The following is a 17,462-nucleotide window of genomic DNA, read 5'->3' on the forward strand; positions in this document are numbered from 1 at the left end:
AGAATGCATAGATTTGTGTGTGTTCTTGGAGTTGGGCAGGTATACCTGAGTGTCCACGGGCGGAGGCCAGAGGTAGAAAAGGTTTCTTTCTCTCTGTGCCTGGGAACATTCTGGTGCGTGTACTTGTGTGTTGGGTGAGAATTTGTCACGGTGTGCTTTGTTCTGGGGCATTTTAAGTGTTCCTGTCTGGGCTTTTGCAGGTTTTATTAACCTGCATCCGCTGAGCCTGTTTATGTCCCTTCGAAGCAGATCATCTGGTGTTTTTCAATATTGGAGTCCATTGTGTGGATTGGCTTCTTTGAGGAAATGGTTTTGGGTGATACCTTTCCAGCCTTGCCCCTTTAGATTCCCCTATCCACCCTGAATCACACTTTAGCTTCTGCCTTCACCAGGGTGTCTGGCCTTGCCTTTCTCTGTGTAAGTCCCTAAATCTCCGAAGTGCCTGCCAATTTTCTGTCAGGCATAGAGTACATTTTTTCAGGGTGAAGTCTGGCTATCTCTATCATTCCCACACTAGGGGGAAGCATCCCAACTAGTAAACCTCTTCACTTCCTGGGACTCCCCTTCACAGCTGAGGGAACATTAGAAAGGGCCTCCCCTGTCCATTTTGAACATTTAAAATACTTTCTGCAGAACTCTAGATCTTGACAAACAGGGCCCACCATTCCTTTTCTGGGACTTCCTGGTAATGAAAGCTCCCACCCTGGCTATCCCCTAACTGCTTGAGCCCAAGCACTTTGACAAAAATGGCACTTTTACTAGATTAAATGCCTGCGGGTGAAATACTTATCACTCAGACCTTAGGTTTAGAAGCTCCATCAAACGCCAGGATCCTTTAATACAACCAGAAATAATCAAATCCGGCCTCTTTGTTTTTTAGTATGGGAACACAGGGTAGGAGGTACCAGGCCCCAAGGCCTGGGAGCCCGGGTGACCAACCATACCCATTGCTTCTGTCACCCTGGCCCCACTTCAGGTCTCTGCGGTATTCCCAACCAGGTAGGCAAGGTGGGAGGGGGTTGATTCCAGAGGCCAGCTTTCAGGTTGAGGAGGTGGAGGTTACAACAGTTAAGGGCTTTGGAAGCATCAGATTTAAACAGAATCCCCTATCCTTGCTTTCTGAATATCCTTAACATTAGAATTTCAATTTAAAAAGAAATAATTAGACTTTAAAATGGCTCCAAGAAGAGGAGAAAACAAGCTGTGAAGTCCAGGAAAAAGGAGGTGAGCCCTTTGCAAATACCACCACTCCAATAAGACCTTCTCTCCACACCTCTGTGATACCTTGGAGGAAAAGGATCAAGGATCCCAGTTTAGGCTCCTTTCCGCAGCACTTTCAACTGAGCTGCAGGCTCTACACCGTCAGCCCAGCCGGCAAGGCTGCGGATCTCACTTTCTGTCTCACAGGCCGGCTGTGACTCCGCCTTACTCTCCGTGTCTCCCTGCCTTCCTCCATTCTGCCGCCCAGCTCCCTGAAACCAACAAATATCGAATATACTTGCTTCTCCGCACCCAAGGCCTGGACTGAGCAGGCTCAGCGCTATGGGATCGCAGCGGGAGTACCCGGTCCTTGCGTGGTCACCAGCTGCAGCCTCTTTCTTCGCTATTTGCTGGGTTAAAACGCTTCTCTCTCACTTCCCTCCTTTTCGCCCCTGGATCTGAGAAATAAATCCAAGTCTCCTACTGCATCAGCCCTCCCCATCGCTGCTATCTCACTTCTCCTTACCGAAGATAGTCTCTTTGTTTTCTGAAGGAAACCGTAATATTCAGACATTTGAGAGGTAAATGAATTTTTCTTTAAGATGTTTGATTTTCTCTTCATTTCTTAACGTCCTGCTCCGCTGGACGGTGGAATAGAACGACTTTAGAAGTCTGCAGAGGGGAGAGGGTGAGTGGAGAGATGGAGCCCAGAGTTAGCGGTCATAGATGTGGAAGACCAGGAGAACTTAGGAGGGGAAGAGGGGGGAGGAGAGAGAGAGAGAGAGAGAGAGAGAGAGAGAGAGAGAGAGAGAGAGAGAGAGAGAGAAGGCGTGGGGGTTGGGGGAGAGAGGGAGCCCCAGCTGGCGGGAGCCTAGCCAGAGAGAGAGAAAAAAGAAAAGTTTCCCGGAGTCTTCGTTAGTTGACTTCCCTATCCGAAGCTTTCTCTGGCGGACAGAACTCGCCCCCAATAAAGGAAGGAGTGAGGGTCTTTATTTTTTTAATGTCCCATAGAATCCAGTGTTTACAAGATGAGAAATGCCACTGCCAGCGTCCTTCTGGAGAGAAAGGCTGAAATGGAGGACCGACGCCTTCCTTTTAAGGTACGATGCTAACTTGACCTTCACTTTGTCATGGCGCCCCCGCCCACCCAGACTGCTGAAAGCGACCAGGCAGAGTGAGAGAAATTGCTGACCCTTGCCTCTGCCTCTCTCCTCTCTTTTTCTTTTAATTTCTGCCCTTTTCAACCCTACCTTTTCCTTTTAATTTCTTCCTTTCTTTGTTTTCTCCTCCCCTCCCGTTCTTGCTGCCCCCTTTCTTTCTCTCATTTGTTTTAGTCTTGCCTTTGGTTTCATAGTTCCCTACGATTCTCTGGGCCTTGCTCTCTGCCTTTGCCTCTAAGGCAGTCTTCCCCTGTCTCCCAAAGGCTTCTGGACTCTTGACTCCTGGAAACAATTTTTTTTTTGGGGGGGGTGCTAGTGTGCATGCTGCTAGGACTTAACCGAGGGTCTCATATATGGCAAGCAAGTGTTCTACCCCTGAGCCACAAACCATCTTTAAAAAAAATATTTTCAGTCTTCTCTTCATCCCCACCATGAACTGACCTCTGCAATCCCAACTAGGCTTTTACCTCCACTCATGTGTCCTTTGGGAGGAGACTCCAGGAAAGAAAATAAATTTGGGATTAAAAGGGTGGGGGGACTTGCTCTGGGCCCAGTGCCTACTTGGGGTTGACTATGAACTTGATTGAGATAAACTCCTATCTTGCTCTCTCTAGTCTCACCTACCAAGTCTCCACAACACTAGTGGCCTTGCACTGAGAACTGAGAGCTAAGTCCCTGACTGTGGAGGCCTGGGGAGAGCAAAGCCCACTGCTCCCTAGACTAAGAAGGGCAGAGTTCAAGTATCAAGTTGTTCTTTGTCCTTGTCTGAGCTTTATGACCCCTAAAATTCTAGAGATCTCCCTCAAGACACTCAGATAAGAAATTTAGAGTATTAACAATTTTTGAAAATTTTCACTCTTTTAATAGTAGGAAAGAGAAAGACTCTCAGAGCCTCTCTTCCTTGCTTCATGCTGCCTCCCAGGCTCCAACAGAGCTTCTGACATTAACTCTAATCATATCTTGTGTGACTATAAAATAATATTATCGACACCCCTATAATTATCTATTATCCACTTACTTGTGATGATTACAATACTAGAGGAGGCAGGTCTATGCTGACAAAGTGAAGCCAAGTGAATATTGAAAATGAAACTGGATCAGAGGCCTTCAAACTGGATCTCTTACTTATTTGAGTATGTTTTCAAAATCTGTAAGCTCCTGTCTAGACCCTTCTTGATTTAGGAGTAGTCATTTAGTAGAACTTAGGGTAAAATTGAGAGACCCTACCACCTCCTTTTCCTCTGTATCCCAAATACCCCCTGGCCCCTCCTCCTCCTTCTTCTCCTCCTCCTCAGCACAGACACCAGAGAGGGTCAAACAATAAAAGGGAAATGCTTTCTCTCACTCCCCCTACAATTATCCGGATAATTGCATGAATTCTTCCTTGAATACCACTGTGTACTGAAGGTCCAGGATTTCAGCAGGAAGTGTAGAGGACAGGATTTCAAATGGGGGAAGCTGGGAGTCCTGGGTTCTTACATTCCCTGACTTTATAGTTCTGTATAGTGTTACATTGTTTCTTCAGGCAAAGATCTTTGTTCCCCTTCAGTCATTTTTCTCCCTTTCCCCCTCCCCTTCCCTCCTCCCCCCCTTTTTGGTCCCTTTAAAGGAGACTCAGATCATCTTCTGCTCTTAATAGATGACTATAAAAGTAAAATTAATTCCCCCTTGCCCTTTAATATCAATATCTCTCTGTTAAGTATGCACATCGGCGAGAATAAACAGAATTAAATGCTACAACCCGAACCAGCAATTACACCCAAGGTGTTTTTCTCCCCCATTGGATCTGGCTTATCAGGGGCTGTTCGCTCTGGTGCAGGATAACCAGCGGGTATTTGTATTTTTTTTTATAAGCTCATTGGACCCTGAGCCAGCACCGACCTGGTAGAAAAAGCAACCTCGAAGCCAGAGAGAAAGAGAGAGCCAGAGGAGGGAAGACAGCGCCAGACTGAGATGAAAGGGAACCACGCAGAGAAACGCTGGGAAAGGAACGAGACGAGACGGCAGGTCCCCGGAACAAACGTGGCAGAGGGCAAGACAAGCACTCAATGGCTCGCGGACAGAGGTTTATATATTTTTATTTTTAAAGTCTCATTTTGGGCCCGATGAAGAAAAGGGAGAATTCAGGGAAGGAGAGAGGAAAGAGTCCTAGCTCACAGCATGAACGCCCAAGAAGGAAAGAGCGCTGGATAAACCCGAGTGGGCGCCAGGGCAGCTCCGGCTCCAGGCAGGCGTCGTCCCACACGCAGCTCAGCTCGCGACCGGGGCCCTGCAAGCCGCACCCTGCCCGCCCCGCGGTGGCTGCCGCAGCTTCCTTGCACTTCTTATCATCTCCATCTTTATGGTGAGGCTTGTTAACAAGACCAGCGAGCTGGCCACTCACATCTATCTCAGCCGCGCCCGCTCAGCCGAGTAGCGGCCGGCGGGGGGGACTGGGAGGCGCTAATTAATTGATTCCTTCGGACTGTAAAATATCGCAGCGTCTACACGGAATCCGTGGACTCATAAACAATATCTCTGCTGGCTGTGAGTGAACTGTCTCAAAGAATTTTTTTTTTCATAGGTATGTCAGACAGCCCTGAATTTTTAGTTGCTGAGACCTAAGTGAGACTAATTTTTAGGGGGCCAAAATAGGGAACTCAGTGCCTCTCCAATAATTTTGTTGGGAAAAGGAGAAAAGAAAATTTGGGGTCATGAGATAGCTTTTTTCCTGCTGCTTGTGTAGGCCCAGCCCAGTTTAAAAATGGGAGTCCAATAGCTGGGACCGCTGAAAGCATCTCTTGTCCTAGCTGAAAGGGAGGCTAATCCCAGATTTGAGGCTACCAATAGAAGCCCAGGTCAACTTTTGTTTCATGTTGCTCTCTAGACTCGATATTTAAAATAAAAATTTAAAATTAAGCAAATATTAGCCTTCAGGAGCCCCCTTACGCTCAGAGAACACCTAGAAATCAACATGTCTGTTAAACACCACACCAGACCAATTCGGCCTCCTTTTTCCTACCTGGCAGAACAGAATCAATCTCTATTGTACTTACATTAGGTCTAGAAGAGAGCATCTTGGGACACACGGGGTAACCTAATCATATAATTCTATGTAGGAGTGATTATGCAGTAGATCCTGCTGAAGACAGGACTTAATCCTGTTCTAAATACCCAGCTTCAGACAAGAGAGATACAACAGGCAAATAGATATTGGCGACCACCTACATAATAATGCTTGTAGACATAGAAGGGGATTTTAGGAGACAAGAATAATAGAAACACACAAAAGAAAAAATAAAATTCAGCAGATGGAGACTGTCATTACTAATGCCTGAACTTCCTCTTGTTCTTACTTTTAAGATCACCAGAGAAATATGTACTATAAAGATGTAAGTCCAACAATTGTATTTTCAATATATTTGGTATACATACACCATGCGGGCAAACATAATTTACAATGTGTAAATATGCACTTTGTGTATGTACAATATTTTTTCATTAAATTTTTGTGTACATACAGCAAGATCTAGGTAAAATTAATGCACAGATTCTATGTGTCCTGTGGAGTATATAAGCATGTGGCCAAGTAGACTCAGGACTATACATTCCCCATGTAGGACATATTCACTGTAGTATTTATATATGTAAATAAATTTTACATGTGAGTACCTATGCTATGTGATCTTTTCTCTATACATTGCTTTTCCATGTAACAGATAATAGTGCCTCTGTGTGCATATTTTATATAAAACTGTATTTAGCATGCCCAGAAAATACAAGTAATATAGGTATCTAAAAGATCTATTAACTACATTGGTCATGGCCCCAGCACGGCCAGGTGTATATATTAGGGAATATCTTTCCAGGATTCCATGTGGACTACATGCCTTTCAGAAAGCTTTCCAAGCAAGGACTCCTGGTGGGTTGGATCCCTACAGACCTGTCCTTGAAGGAAGTTTTCCTCTCATGGTCAGACAAACTGAAGACTTGTCTCCAAGTGCCCAGCAAACCCTTTGGCTTGAAAATGAGAAATCATCCACTGGCACTGAGCTGGTTCCCACTGGTCCAGCACTATAGTCTTGTGGTGGTTCAGTTTCCTGGCTTCTGTGCTAGGATTCGGCGGGTAGCACAGGAGCCACCGGGGGCAAAACCGCCAGAGATAAGAAACCCCGCTGGAGGGCTGGCTGCCACTGTGGGGACACTGCGTGCTGGCAAAGGGAAGGCATTTTGGCAGAAATGTCTGGTTCCCGCAGCTCAGACAGAGCCTCAAACTCCATCTGCTTTTCAAGGCTTCCCACAAACTTATGGTGTGTACCCTCAGGCCCAGGGTGCTCAGGGAAGAGGAACTGGGTGGGACGCGGTCCAGGAGAGACAGTCTCCACTGCTCCGGCCAGCAGGGGTCATCCCGTCCTTCGCGGGGCCCGACTGCCCTCGGAAAGCGACCAGAGCCTCTGGCGCTGTTGGGCGGCGAGCTACTCGGATCAGCCGAGGCTTTGGGCGCGCTGAGTTGCCTCTTCCTGGGCCCCTGAAATGGACCAGTCGGCGGGATCCGGACCGATCCGGGTCTCAGAGCCCTCTCCACTGGGCCGGGGCGCTGAGGGCGCCAGGCGTGAGTTGGGGAGTGGCCCAGGCGCCCGAGTCCTCCGGCAGCAGCCGACCCGCCTTTGTCTTGGGGCCTCCCCTAGAGCAACAGCCGCGAGCACGGCGCGGGCCTGCAGCGGTGAGCGGCGGCGGGAGAGACTGGGAAGTCTTGTGGCTGCAGGCGCGAGCCGCGGGCCCATCCGCGGAAAATCGGCAACTCTGTCTCCATCGAGGCAGATACAGAAAAGCGGCCGCTCAGGCTTAAGACCAGGCCTGTGGGCTGCGGGATACCGGACCTTCTGTTCACCTCGCGCTGGATTACACCAAAACCTTCTGCACCTCCAAATGCCCACTGCGCAGAGAGGTTTGGAGGCTCCAGGGTGCGTTTCTCCTGTGGCCTGGAGCCTAAAAACCGGCCCCGCTTTCTTGGATATAAAGGGGAGGGAGGGCTGGGGCGCAGGAGAGTCGTGGTCCAAGCTGGCCGGAACCCAAGGTCCCAAGGGTTTGTTTTGTTTGCGGATCTGGGCCCCTGGTCCCAGCTCCGCTCTGGGTCTGAGCCATCGATCGCCCTGGGTTTCCGGTTGCATTAGCATCCACAGAACCCAGACTGCCGGGTCCATCTCCTGCCTGCTTGCTCAATAGTGGCTTTAAATACCCAGCTTTGGTTGTGCAGATCCGAGTGGAGCAGAACAACTTCGTAGATAATCAGGACCAAATACAGAACTCATTTGGGTAATATAAGCTTATATATGTAAGCAGAACAGACGAATGATTTTCTTCCTAAATCTTATTTAGGAGAAATATCTTGCTCCTTGAGACCCAGTTTTAGACACAGGGTGCTTTGTGTTAAAGTCAGTGGAGTCCATTGTAATTTGGGGGATTAAACTAGACAAATAGTTGTGGCACAGACACAATCCTCACTCAGATTCAGAGCTCAGCCTCAACCTGAATATTGGGGTGGTGGGTCCACCATGACCTCCTTTTAATGAGAGACCCATGGAATTCCTTTTCAGTCCTGAGGAGAAGGCTGTAGTGTTTTCCTTCTCTGACAACTTCCTCAGTTATTGAAACTGGAGGCCTGCATAGACGCCACCCAAGAAGGTGCTTTCTCTTTCAGATTGGAAGTGGTTTTGGAATAAATTAAGGGGCAGTTATTCACGATCTCCCTAAGTTTCCTCTTTTTTAAAAGCCACAAACTCTTACACTGTTGGCCTTTCCTGTATAGACACATCTTAAGCAGTGGATAGATAGTCCTTTGCCTGATTTCCCCACCTTTACTCTTTATTCTGGTAGTTAACTGGCCCCTCCCCCAGCTCGTGGCTTCCAGAAGCTGGTTACCCCCAGCCTCTCCTGCACTCCCTGGGGCCTCAAGGCTTGGAGTCTCCTTCCTGCCTGCACCCATAGGCTCTGCCAGACAGTTGGGAATTAGGAGTAAAGGGAGAATGGGATTTGATATAAATTTGCTAGTTTCTTTAATTGAGGAATGGGGAAAGGAGAGAAAGAGTTCAGGGCAGGAGGCTTTGACTCTATGGTCAGTTCAGTGGGAGCACCTGGTATTCCTTCAGAAGCCCAGGAGGGTGGAACAGGGATTTGGAAAAGACTGTTTATTATGGCTGAAGCCAGAGAGTTAGAAAGGGTCACTATGGGGAGCAAAAGGAGTAAAGGTCAAGGAAGAGGGAGGGCATTTCATAGGGCAAGAAGGGATAGTGGAGGTGGAAAGGGCTCACGGGTACATTGCATCCTGCTGGGCCACTGGCCTGGATGTGGGCTTCTCTCTGGAAAAGCCCAGAGGCGAATACTGGCTTCAAGGATGGAGCCTACTTCACTCACTCCAAGGGGTCTTTAGTTTCCTGCCCAGTTATCTTACAACACACAGTGTCCTCTCAGAGTGAAGTTCCAGAATTAGGACCACAGAGCTGAAGCTCCTGAAACACCAACCCCCATTTCAGGGGCACTCAAATCACCCCCATGTCCCAGCTCAGCTTCTATTATTGAGTTCCTACAATGTAGACCTCCTTTTTTGAAACTGGTTTCTGCTTCTTCTGAGCTGTCCACATTATTTTAGTCCCCGTGACTCCTTGGAGCTCTCTCTCCTCCCCCTAGTCTACAGCTCCCTAATTTTCTCTTTGCCAGTAATTGCTGGAGACTACAGATGGCAGTTCATCAACATTTCTTGGTTGACTATATATTTTTGTTGCTTCTTCAACTGTTCTTCCTTTATTATCTATTATACATTTATGATTTTTATTATTCACCTGAATTGGAGAAAATAAAGTGGAGAACAGTTAGGAAGTTGAAGCTCTCATTCTTTGTGGACAGAGGAGTCCATATGTGGGGGGCCCAATTTTAAAAATTGTTCCAAAAATCATACTGTCATACATCCATATTTTAATTATTAATATTAATATGACAAAGCAACTCTGTACAAGGACCATATAAAGGAGAAACGTGCTAAAGACAGATGTCTGAATAGGAGGATATACTACAGAGAGCTGGGAAGGAAGTAGGGAAGGGGTGACTATCCATGGGGACTATACTAGGTACTAGCAACAGACACATAGTACAGGACATAGATTGACAGAGAAACTCACGGAAGTCAAGTTTAAAGTGAAGGAAAGAAAATATTGCATATTTGTCCTCCCCCCCCCCACTATTTTTGAAGTGTTTTGGTCTCTCTGATAGGTTGTAAGAGTCAAGTCAGGGTGGTGAAGCTTGAATCCAGCACTGACCAGGCTGGGTATGGGTATGCCTCATTTCCAGGACCAATGCACAGGAGATTGAGTGGACAGCTGGAAAGGAGGGGCACTCTAGGAAGGAGTACCTAGGTGAAACAAGTATAGGTTGGTGGAAAGTGTGTCAGGTGTCAGGTGCCCCGTGGGGAATGAAGGCATGTGATTGTGTCTCCTCTCTATAGGACCCTGTGAGCACTAATAGGCTGCCTGCAAGTGCAGTAGTGGGCTTGTAGCAGTCCCAGTGGTTTGCTGAGTTCAACTGTTTGCCTGTGCCTCAATACAAACCCTAACAAGGACTTGAAGCTGTGCTGTTGTTGGGGACGTCTGGTGATCTGTGGATTACCCTTAGAGAATGGGAAGACTTTGCCCTGGTGGGAAACACTCTAAGTCAGCAGGCCACTTTCATACTGTCCAGGCAGAACTTAACTCCAATCAGTCTTTGCTTCTCATCTCTTTTGCTTCTTTAGGGGTGGGACAGCAGATGGGAGGCTGGCAGACTCTTGGGAAGAGGAGTAAAAACTGAGTGCAGGAGGGCTAGTGGGCTCTCTCTCTCAACTGCTCCTCTTTGGAGAGTCAGCCCAGGGTCTACTCCACTGGGTCTGGGGCCTGAAGGCATTTATGGATAAAAGGCTTTCCCACTTGGAGAAGCCAATCTTTGGCCTCCAATGGGTTCTAGGGAAGTGCCCCTCCCTCTGCTGTGGTCCTTGTATTCCAGTGGTTCGCTGGCCTGGGGGCGAAGCAACCCAGAGACAAAGGGCAATGGGGGGGGGCGGTAATGGAGAGAAAGGAGTTGGGTGGGGAACTGTAACCTCCTTCATTGTCGCCAGCCTGGGAAACAGGGGCTGAGCTGGGCCTCCGCGGCCAGTAGCCCCTTTAAGGGCTGATTCTCTTCCCGCCTCGTAAATTACTCCGGTCCAGCCTCTTCAGCCATGACCGTGAACGCCAGCGGGAAAGGGAGAATCAGCCACTGCTGCCTTGGATGCCAGAAACTCTCCCCGCCAATCAATGCTGTGCTCGCCAGCCCCTTCCGAAGCTTCTTGAACTTCCTGGAGGGCCAGGTGGGGGTCCCTGGGGTGGCTACTGATCTTGTGGCTGCATCCGATTGGCCCTCAATTCCTGGCTAGCTGCTGTTCATCCGCAGCCCCATAGGCCAAGATAGCAGGTCACCTGTGAGCCAGTGTTGGCCAGGGCAGGCAGGGGACTTCTGAGAGGGCTGAGGGCCAGGAGACTGTTCTGGAAACCTGTCCTAGAGGGGGCATAAGGCTGATGATAGCCTTGCTTGTAGCTCAGTCTGCCAAACCCTGAAACTTCTGCCCACACTATGCCCAGGCCTGGGGAACCCAGACCTGAACAACTTTGAGCCTTGCTGATCATTTTCTTCTTCTAAACTGCACTTCCTCCTGGTTTTCCCCACCCTCCAGTCCTGCCAGAGGTACCCTGACTCCCTTTAATGATCCTCCCCTCTTGCTCCCTCCTCCCAGCCAGTTCTAATCCCACCAACTGTGTGTTTGGGCACCTTGGTTCTACTATCCACCGTCATCTGCTCCTCCAGGAAGAGAGACTAAAGACCACAGAATGGAAGTGGAGGAAGGGGTATCTGGGCCGCTGTTTCTTCAGATCTTTAGCCTAGGTGCAGCCCCCCATTCCTGCCTCAAATACACCAACCCCATGCAGTGCCCCAGTCTTTCCTGCTTCTGCCACCCAATGGCAGCTGTGAGCTTACTCTCCCTTCTCTCTGGGACCTGGCAGGGCCTGCTGGATGGGGTTGTGGGAGGGAACCGCGAACAAAACAGACAAGAGGATGTCCAGGGAGGGCCTGCCAGAGAAGCCTGGCGATCTAAGCGGGAACTGCGTCCCAGGCAGCGCCCTCTCTTACTCTCTTTTAGTACAGGCTCAGTCTGGGGCTGGTGCCGGTATTCTGACCCCCTAAAAGAAGGAGAGGGCTTGCTCCCTCAACAGAAGTCTTTTCTTTTTCATTCTCCGGTTTTGAAACCAGATCTTGACCTGCTGGTCACTAAGATTCAAGCGGTCCGAGAGTTCCCTCCGGCGCTGGCGTGTGATGAACTCGTTGACCAGAAATTCGCCCTCCAGCTCAGCCAGCTGCAACTTCGAATAGGGCTTGCGCTTCTTCCGTGAGCGGCTGTGGATCGGGTACCAGGGCGCGCCTGGGTGAAGATGAACCGCAGGGTTGGCCAGAGGATCAAGGGTGACCAGCCCAGTGCCCTCGACCCTTCCCCAGATCCTTTCACTTTGTCTCCACATAGGACCCTAAACCCTTCCTTTTCCTTCTTGCCTCTATGCATCCCAATACCCTCCTCTACCCAGACCCCACCCCCAACAATTCCTCATCTCATCACTCTTTTTTCCACTCTCATTCCTTGCCCTTGACTCCTCAACCCTATCTCTGTTCTATGTTCCTATTCCTCACTTCTCCCCAAACCTCTCCGATTTCTTCTTTCCTATTCCTGCCTGGCCTGGTTCTCCCACATTCACCACCACTAGGTCCTCATCTGTTAGAACAAACATGGACAAGTGGTGAACAGCCTGTGTCCACTGATGTTTCTTTTAAAAAAATGTAGATAACGGGGGTCAGTGGGAAGGCAGAGGGAGAGCCAGGTTCTCCTTTCCCACCTCCTTACCCCAGGCCTAGGGAAGTCCCAGTCAGGATCCTCCTTCTCCGGAGCTCCAGTTCCCCTCTAGTAGCAAGCCAACAAAAAAGGAAATCTCACCAGTTCTTTTATGGGGATATTTACATGTTTATAGGTCTCTCCCCCCACCCGCACTTCTTTTTAAAAGAAGTGCTTGCTCACCACCCATTCTGTCACCCCAGGCAGCCCTAGCTCGGTCCTACCCTGCCCACTCTAGTAGGGTGTCAGATCTGAGTAAGTCTCAGAAGCGGGCCGGGGTCCTTACCGCTGGCTGAGAGCCCCCCGCCGGGGTTCAACGGCGATACCAAACTGCCGGGGTCGCCTGTCCCAGCGCCCTTGTTGCCCTCGTTGAGTAGGGACGAACTGGAATCGGATTCCAACGACTGACACGAGGGTGGGTCGTGTGGGGGTCCAGTACTGCCGTCCCCACCGCCGCCGCCGGCCGCGTAGTCGTACTTGAAGCCCAGTGCAGGGGGCCCCGACGGCTCCAGCGGCAGCAGAGCTGCCCCGGGCCCGGGTCCCGGGTCGCGCCCGCGCTCCTCACGCTTCAGACTCCCGCCGCCGCCCTCCGCGCACGGCTCGCGGTAATAACCCTTGCTGTCCTCCACACGAGCCAGCTCGCACGTGCGCCCGAAGGGCGGGTTGAGCGACACTGGGCTGCCGAGATAGGGCTGCGGGTAGCCATTGCACGGCTCAGCCGACGGCCAGGGCAGCGAGCACACGTTGTCGCGGCGTGGGTAGGACAGCGAAGGCAGCCCGGGGAGTTGCGCCCCGGACGCGCGGAAGTTGGGGAAGTAGAAGGTGTCTCCTGTGTGGATGTTCACCAGCGGCCCCACAAACCCAGGATTCAGGAGATTATGCTCGCCCATTTCCGCGGGGCCCGACCGGCAGCTTCTACTTTATTGCTATCTGACATTAAACATAGTTAAACCTGCACCAGTCACCCATTGGCCGCCCTGCTCACGTGGGCGCCGCCGCCAGGGGGAGGGGTGGGGACAGCCGATTCCCCCCCACCACCCGGTACCAACTCCAACTTCCCCCTTCCCCAATCTCGAGCAGAGGTGTGTGGGGGCGGTGAGGGACGAAAGGTGGGGGCAGGTTTGTTCGCTGGATTCTGGTTTTCTAAAAAAATCATATAAAACCTAGGGCAGAGAGTGAAGCGATCGCTGGATACGGGGGCAAGAGGGAAAAAGCTACACCAAAAATACCGGCACATACACACCCCTGCACCCTGCAACGCCTCCCCCCATATGTATTATCGTATCCCCAACAGCTGGACGAGTACAGCCTGTCCCTCTTTAATTAGCTCCTTTATTAACTAAAACCGTTGGAATTTACAATATCTCCCCAATAAATTACTATTAGATATTGTGTCATATAAAGTTTACTGGCTGTTTAAGGAGACGGATGAGCCCTTTGGCTCGGGGTTTATTTACAGTAGAGGCGAAGTGGGGGTAAGGACAGGTTTCCCTGCAGCTATCTCTCCCAGCTCTGCTGCTGCTGCTATGCTCATCTTCATCAGCTCTTTCTTAGGAATTTGGAGATATTTGGGGTCCTCTCATCAAGAAGGGCTGCGGAGAATTGGTAATGCCAGTTCTTTTCCCCAGACCAAGAGCCACCCCAGTCTCACACCTCCACTCACCATTAAAGGAAGGATGCAAAGGAAACCAGAGGAAGCAAAAAAGGAGCTGACTGCCTGCTCTTGAAAATCTGGGGAATTTGGACTACTATTCCACTGCAATTTCTGGGGATGGAGGGTCTTCTGGGAATCTCCTGAAGTCTTTTTAGCAGGAGTCTGTGTGCCCCTACCAAGGCTTGGCCGGCCAGAGAGATGCCTGACTTCCACTGCAAAGGAGATACCCACACACAACCGCGGACTTGCCGCTGGGACCATCAGACAGCAGCACACAGAGGCCGGCTTTAGGTTGCCTCCTGAGGTGGGCTGGGAGTGAGGGAAAGAAACCTGGAAAATTATCTTGTTGGGGTTTTCAATTTTTATTTATTGTGCAAGCCTCGGGAGCTTCTTCCTAAGAAGTCCGAGAACCCCAAAGCTGATAGGTGGTGAGATAATCAACATCAGCAAAAACATAATTGGATTCTCAACTAGATGCACAGAGCACAGTCAAATGGATTTAAAAGACAAGAAAAATATGCCCCCCCCCAATCAGATTATCTTATTGGGGCCACAGTTGAGAAAACACTCAGATATCTATGTGATTATTTCGAACTTTGATCCAAGGCACAGGCTTAAGTAGTACAAGGTTAGATAAATAGTTCAGCAAATGTACAAATAAAAATAATCCGCTGGAAATTTACGGAAAGCCAGAGGGACCGAGACAGTCCGAAAATAAGAGAGAAAGAAATCCATGTAGGTAAAAGTTAAGTATCTGAGAATTATCCAGAGCTACAAAGGACACTGAAGTGGAGGAGAGTCTCATTTCCCTCTTTTTCTCTCTCCCTCCCCTCTCTCCTCTGCAGGACGCGGCAGAAGAAAACACAGATTCCTCGAATTCCACCGCTCCCTGAATGATTTCATATCCCAAACTATAGCTGCTCACTCCGACAGAAATGTGTCCCCGCGGGCGTCGCCCTAGCAGCTCGCAGCCGGTAGCTCGACGCCCTCCTCTTGCCCAGCTTGGCGGGTTCCGCTTCCCCGCCCCGGCCAGCCAGGCTGCTCGACCGGCCCCTCCCGCCCGGAAGCCGGTCCTGCGCCAGGCCCACTTGCCCGAACCGAAGTCTAGCGGTGGGATGCCCCTCTGTGCAGTCAACCTACAGTCAGATCTAGAGGCGCCAAAGAATGTGCAGGACATTCGGACTGGATTGGTCTTTTTGTGCTTAATTGATTAAGGGGCCTCGAAGCTGCAGAGAGGAGCATCCCTCAGCTGCAAATTCCGTATCACAGCATTTCCAACATCTCATTTCCCGTCTTCAAGATGCATTAATGAGCGCTGTTGAAATTTTAATTTTTATAATTTTTATTTGGGGGTTACTTTGGTCATAAACAGGGTGTGACTTTAATATTGCTGATTTCAATCAGAACACTACGCTGGCAGCGAAGTCTCCGCCCAGGCTCCCCAGGCCTCGGCGGCGCTCAGCGGCTATTGTTGGTGTGAAGGATGCCGTAGCTGGCTTTGCCGAATAATCACTAGCCTTTATGGGACAGAGTCTTCTCCCCACTCTCTTTTCCCTTTCCAGATGACTCTGATCTCCTAGAAAAAGGGACTCCAGGACGAAGGTCTCGGCCTCTCTCGTCCCTCCCCAGCTCGGAAAAAATCTCAGGCTAGGAGCTCTCCTTGCTGCCCTCCTGGGCCAGACCACTGAACGCTGGAAGCATCGGCCACAGGGCGGCAGATGCAATGCTGGGGAAAGGGTTGGGTAAGGGTTTCCTTCCACAAATGCATTTCTCCCAGTCCCTATTCGGCTCCATCAAAGCAGGCTGTTTTCTGCAGGTTTCAGACTCTGGGCACCGACGCACGCACCAACCCGCTTCCTTCTGTGGAACCGGATATTGGTTTCTCTCGGGAAGAGCTGCCGAGAGTCATCAGTAAAATTCGAATCCTTAGGGTTCTGCTCCCTCAAGTCCACGGTGAAGCAACCTAGGGATTTTCAGGACCTTGCAAAGGACTCAAGCAATCTAAGTATCCATAGCGAACCACAGTGGCTCTGTTTGCCTCTAAGTAACCCCTCCACCGACGCAACTTAGACGCCCCTTCCTTCCCCGGGCTCAGACAAACAAAACGCGGCTCCCAAACTGGATCCCCGGGGCCGGCGGGAGGCTAGGTTGTGAAGCTTCAAATTTTAAGTCCAGCCTCCGTAAAACCTGCTCCCTGGGAACGTGCTGAGGCTAGATGAGGAGATTAGAAGGGACTTGCAGCCCAAGCGCTGGGCAGCTGCGTTTAGCCGGGTTTAATCCGCCGGCACTCCACTACTCACACGCAAAACTATGGCTAGTCAACAGCGGAGCAATTGGTGCGTCTCAACTCTCCTGCACATTCATCAAATCACGGTGCTAGAAGGGGTGGCTTGCCTGCTGGTCCCTAGGCCACTGGCTGTCGCTGCAGCTGGCCAGGCTCAACCAAGCCCCGCTCATTAACTCGGGGGTTAATTAAAGCTGAAGGCAAGGATACAGTCCAAGGCTTTCCTTGAAGACCCTAGGCAGCCGGCGTCTTTCAGCGCATCCACCAGCTGGATGCCCCTCCATCTTTCCACACCTTGTCTTTTTTTTCTATCCCTCCCGCATCCTCATGGCCTCCACTGTGACTAAGATCGGGGACAGGAGTTAATGATAAAATTTAAACCGTCTTTGGTGACTTGGGCAAAGCGGCTGTAGGAAGCTTATGCCTCCGGAATCAGTTTAAGAGGCAGCTGCGCTCAGGCCCTCCTGCCAACGAGGTCGGGAAATATTCAGCACAGTGCTGCCTTCTCCCTGGTGGGTGAGAGGCCGGAGAGGCCCAGTTCAAGGTCACTGTCTAGTTTGCAGAAAGCGGTTCTGCCACGTATGCAAATGAGTCAGGGCCTGGACCCCTGTAGGGATGCAAGCAAGAGATTTGAAGGATAGGGGAGGGGAGAAGAAGAGAGGTGGTTGGGGAGGGCCTGAACCCCGCCCAACTCCTTTTCGGTGGTTCTCTACTTCTCTCCATTTTGGTATGGCTGGGGTTTGGGACTGGAACTTTGTCAAGTTCAGACAGGGGTGGGGGTAGGAGTAGTAGATTTGTTCTCCTCTTTCCTCATTTCACTGGCTTCTCTAGTATTGGAGCCCACCTGGCTCCTAGCCCTCTCTGTGAGTGTCCAGGACCTAGATCAAATCGGAAGATCCTTTCTTCAGTGCCGCTTTCTAGGGATCTGCAGCCTGGAGGAGAGGGGCTTGGATGAACCTTGGGTGAAGGAGCCCAGACAGGCATTCAGGTTCAGACTCCTCCAATCCTGGCTCCTGTGGCTCCCTCCTGCCAAAAGACCCCAGTTGAATTGCCACTCAGAAAATGGGAAAGGAGTAAGGGGAGAGAGACATCTGGGAGACCATTTCTTCACACACACCTCAACTTGAGCATTTCCAAATGAGCCATCTTCCCTCATTTTTCTGTCCTTTCGGTGGCGCGCTAACAGTTAAATAGAACCGTAGCTCTGACATTTTCCGCCTCCGCCAGCAGAGGATCTCCTCC

At 50.4% G+C, this 17,462-nt stretch overlaps 1 protein-coding gene and 1 long non-coding RNA gene across 2 annotated transcripts; one reads left to right on the top strand and one right to left on the bottom strand.

The window, feature by feature from the left end:
• Positions 1-212: 212 nt before the first annotated feature.
• Positions 213-6,014, top strand: LOC120888626 (uncharacterized). Its single transcript, XR_005732317.2, has 3 exons — positions 213-1,781; positions 2,212-2,300; positions 4,215-6,014. It is a non-coding gene; the product is annotated as an uncharacterized LOC120888626 (long non-coding RNA).
• Positions 6,015-11,581: 5,567 nt separating this feature from the next.
• On the bottom strand, positions 11,582-13,172 carry Hoxc12 (homeobox C12). Its single transcript, XM_078052398.1, has 2 exons — positions 12,569-13,172; positions 11,582-11,820 (listed from the first exon to the last, which is right to left on the bottom strand). Exons 1-2 carry the CDS (start codon positions 13,170-13,172, stop codon positions 11,582-11,584), a joined length of 843 nt encoding a protein of 280 aa, XP_077908524.1.
• Positions 13,173-17,462: the final 4,290 nt, after the last annotated feature.

Source organism: Ictidomys tridecemlineatus, chromosome 6 (genome assembly GCF_052094955.1).
Source record: "Ictidomys tridecemlineatus isolate mIctTri1 chromosome 6, mIctTri1.hap1, whole genome shotgun sequence".
Classification (NCBI taxonomy): domain Eukaryota; kingdom Metazoa; phylum Chordata; class Mammalia; order Rodentia; family Sciuridae; genus Ictidomys; species Ictidomys tridecemlineatus.

What these genes read in the sequence shown, in the direction of transcription:
- Hoxc12 (XM_078052398.1), bottom strand. Translation starts at nt 13,172, where the DNA reads ATGGGCGAGCATAATCTCCTGAATCCTGGGTTTGTGGGGCCGCTGGTG. An exon ending in CGGGGGGCTCTCAGCCAGCG is followed by an intron (nt 11,821 to 12,568) that starts GTAAGGACCCCG and finishes ATCTTCACCCAG; the next exon opens with GCGCGCCCTGGTACCCGATC.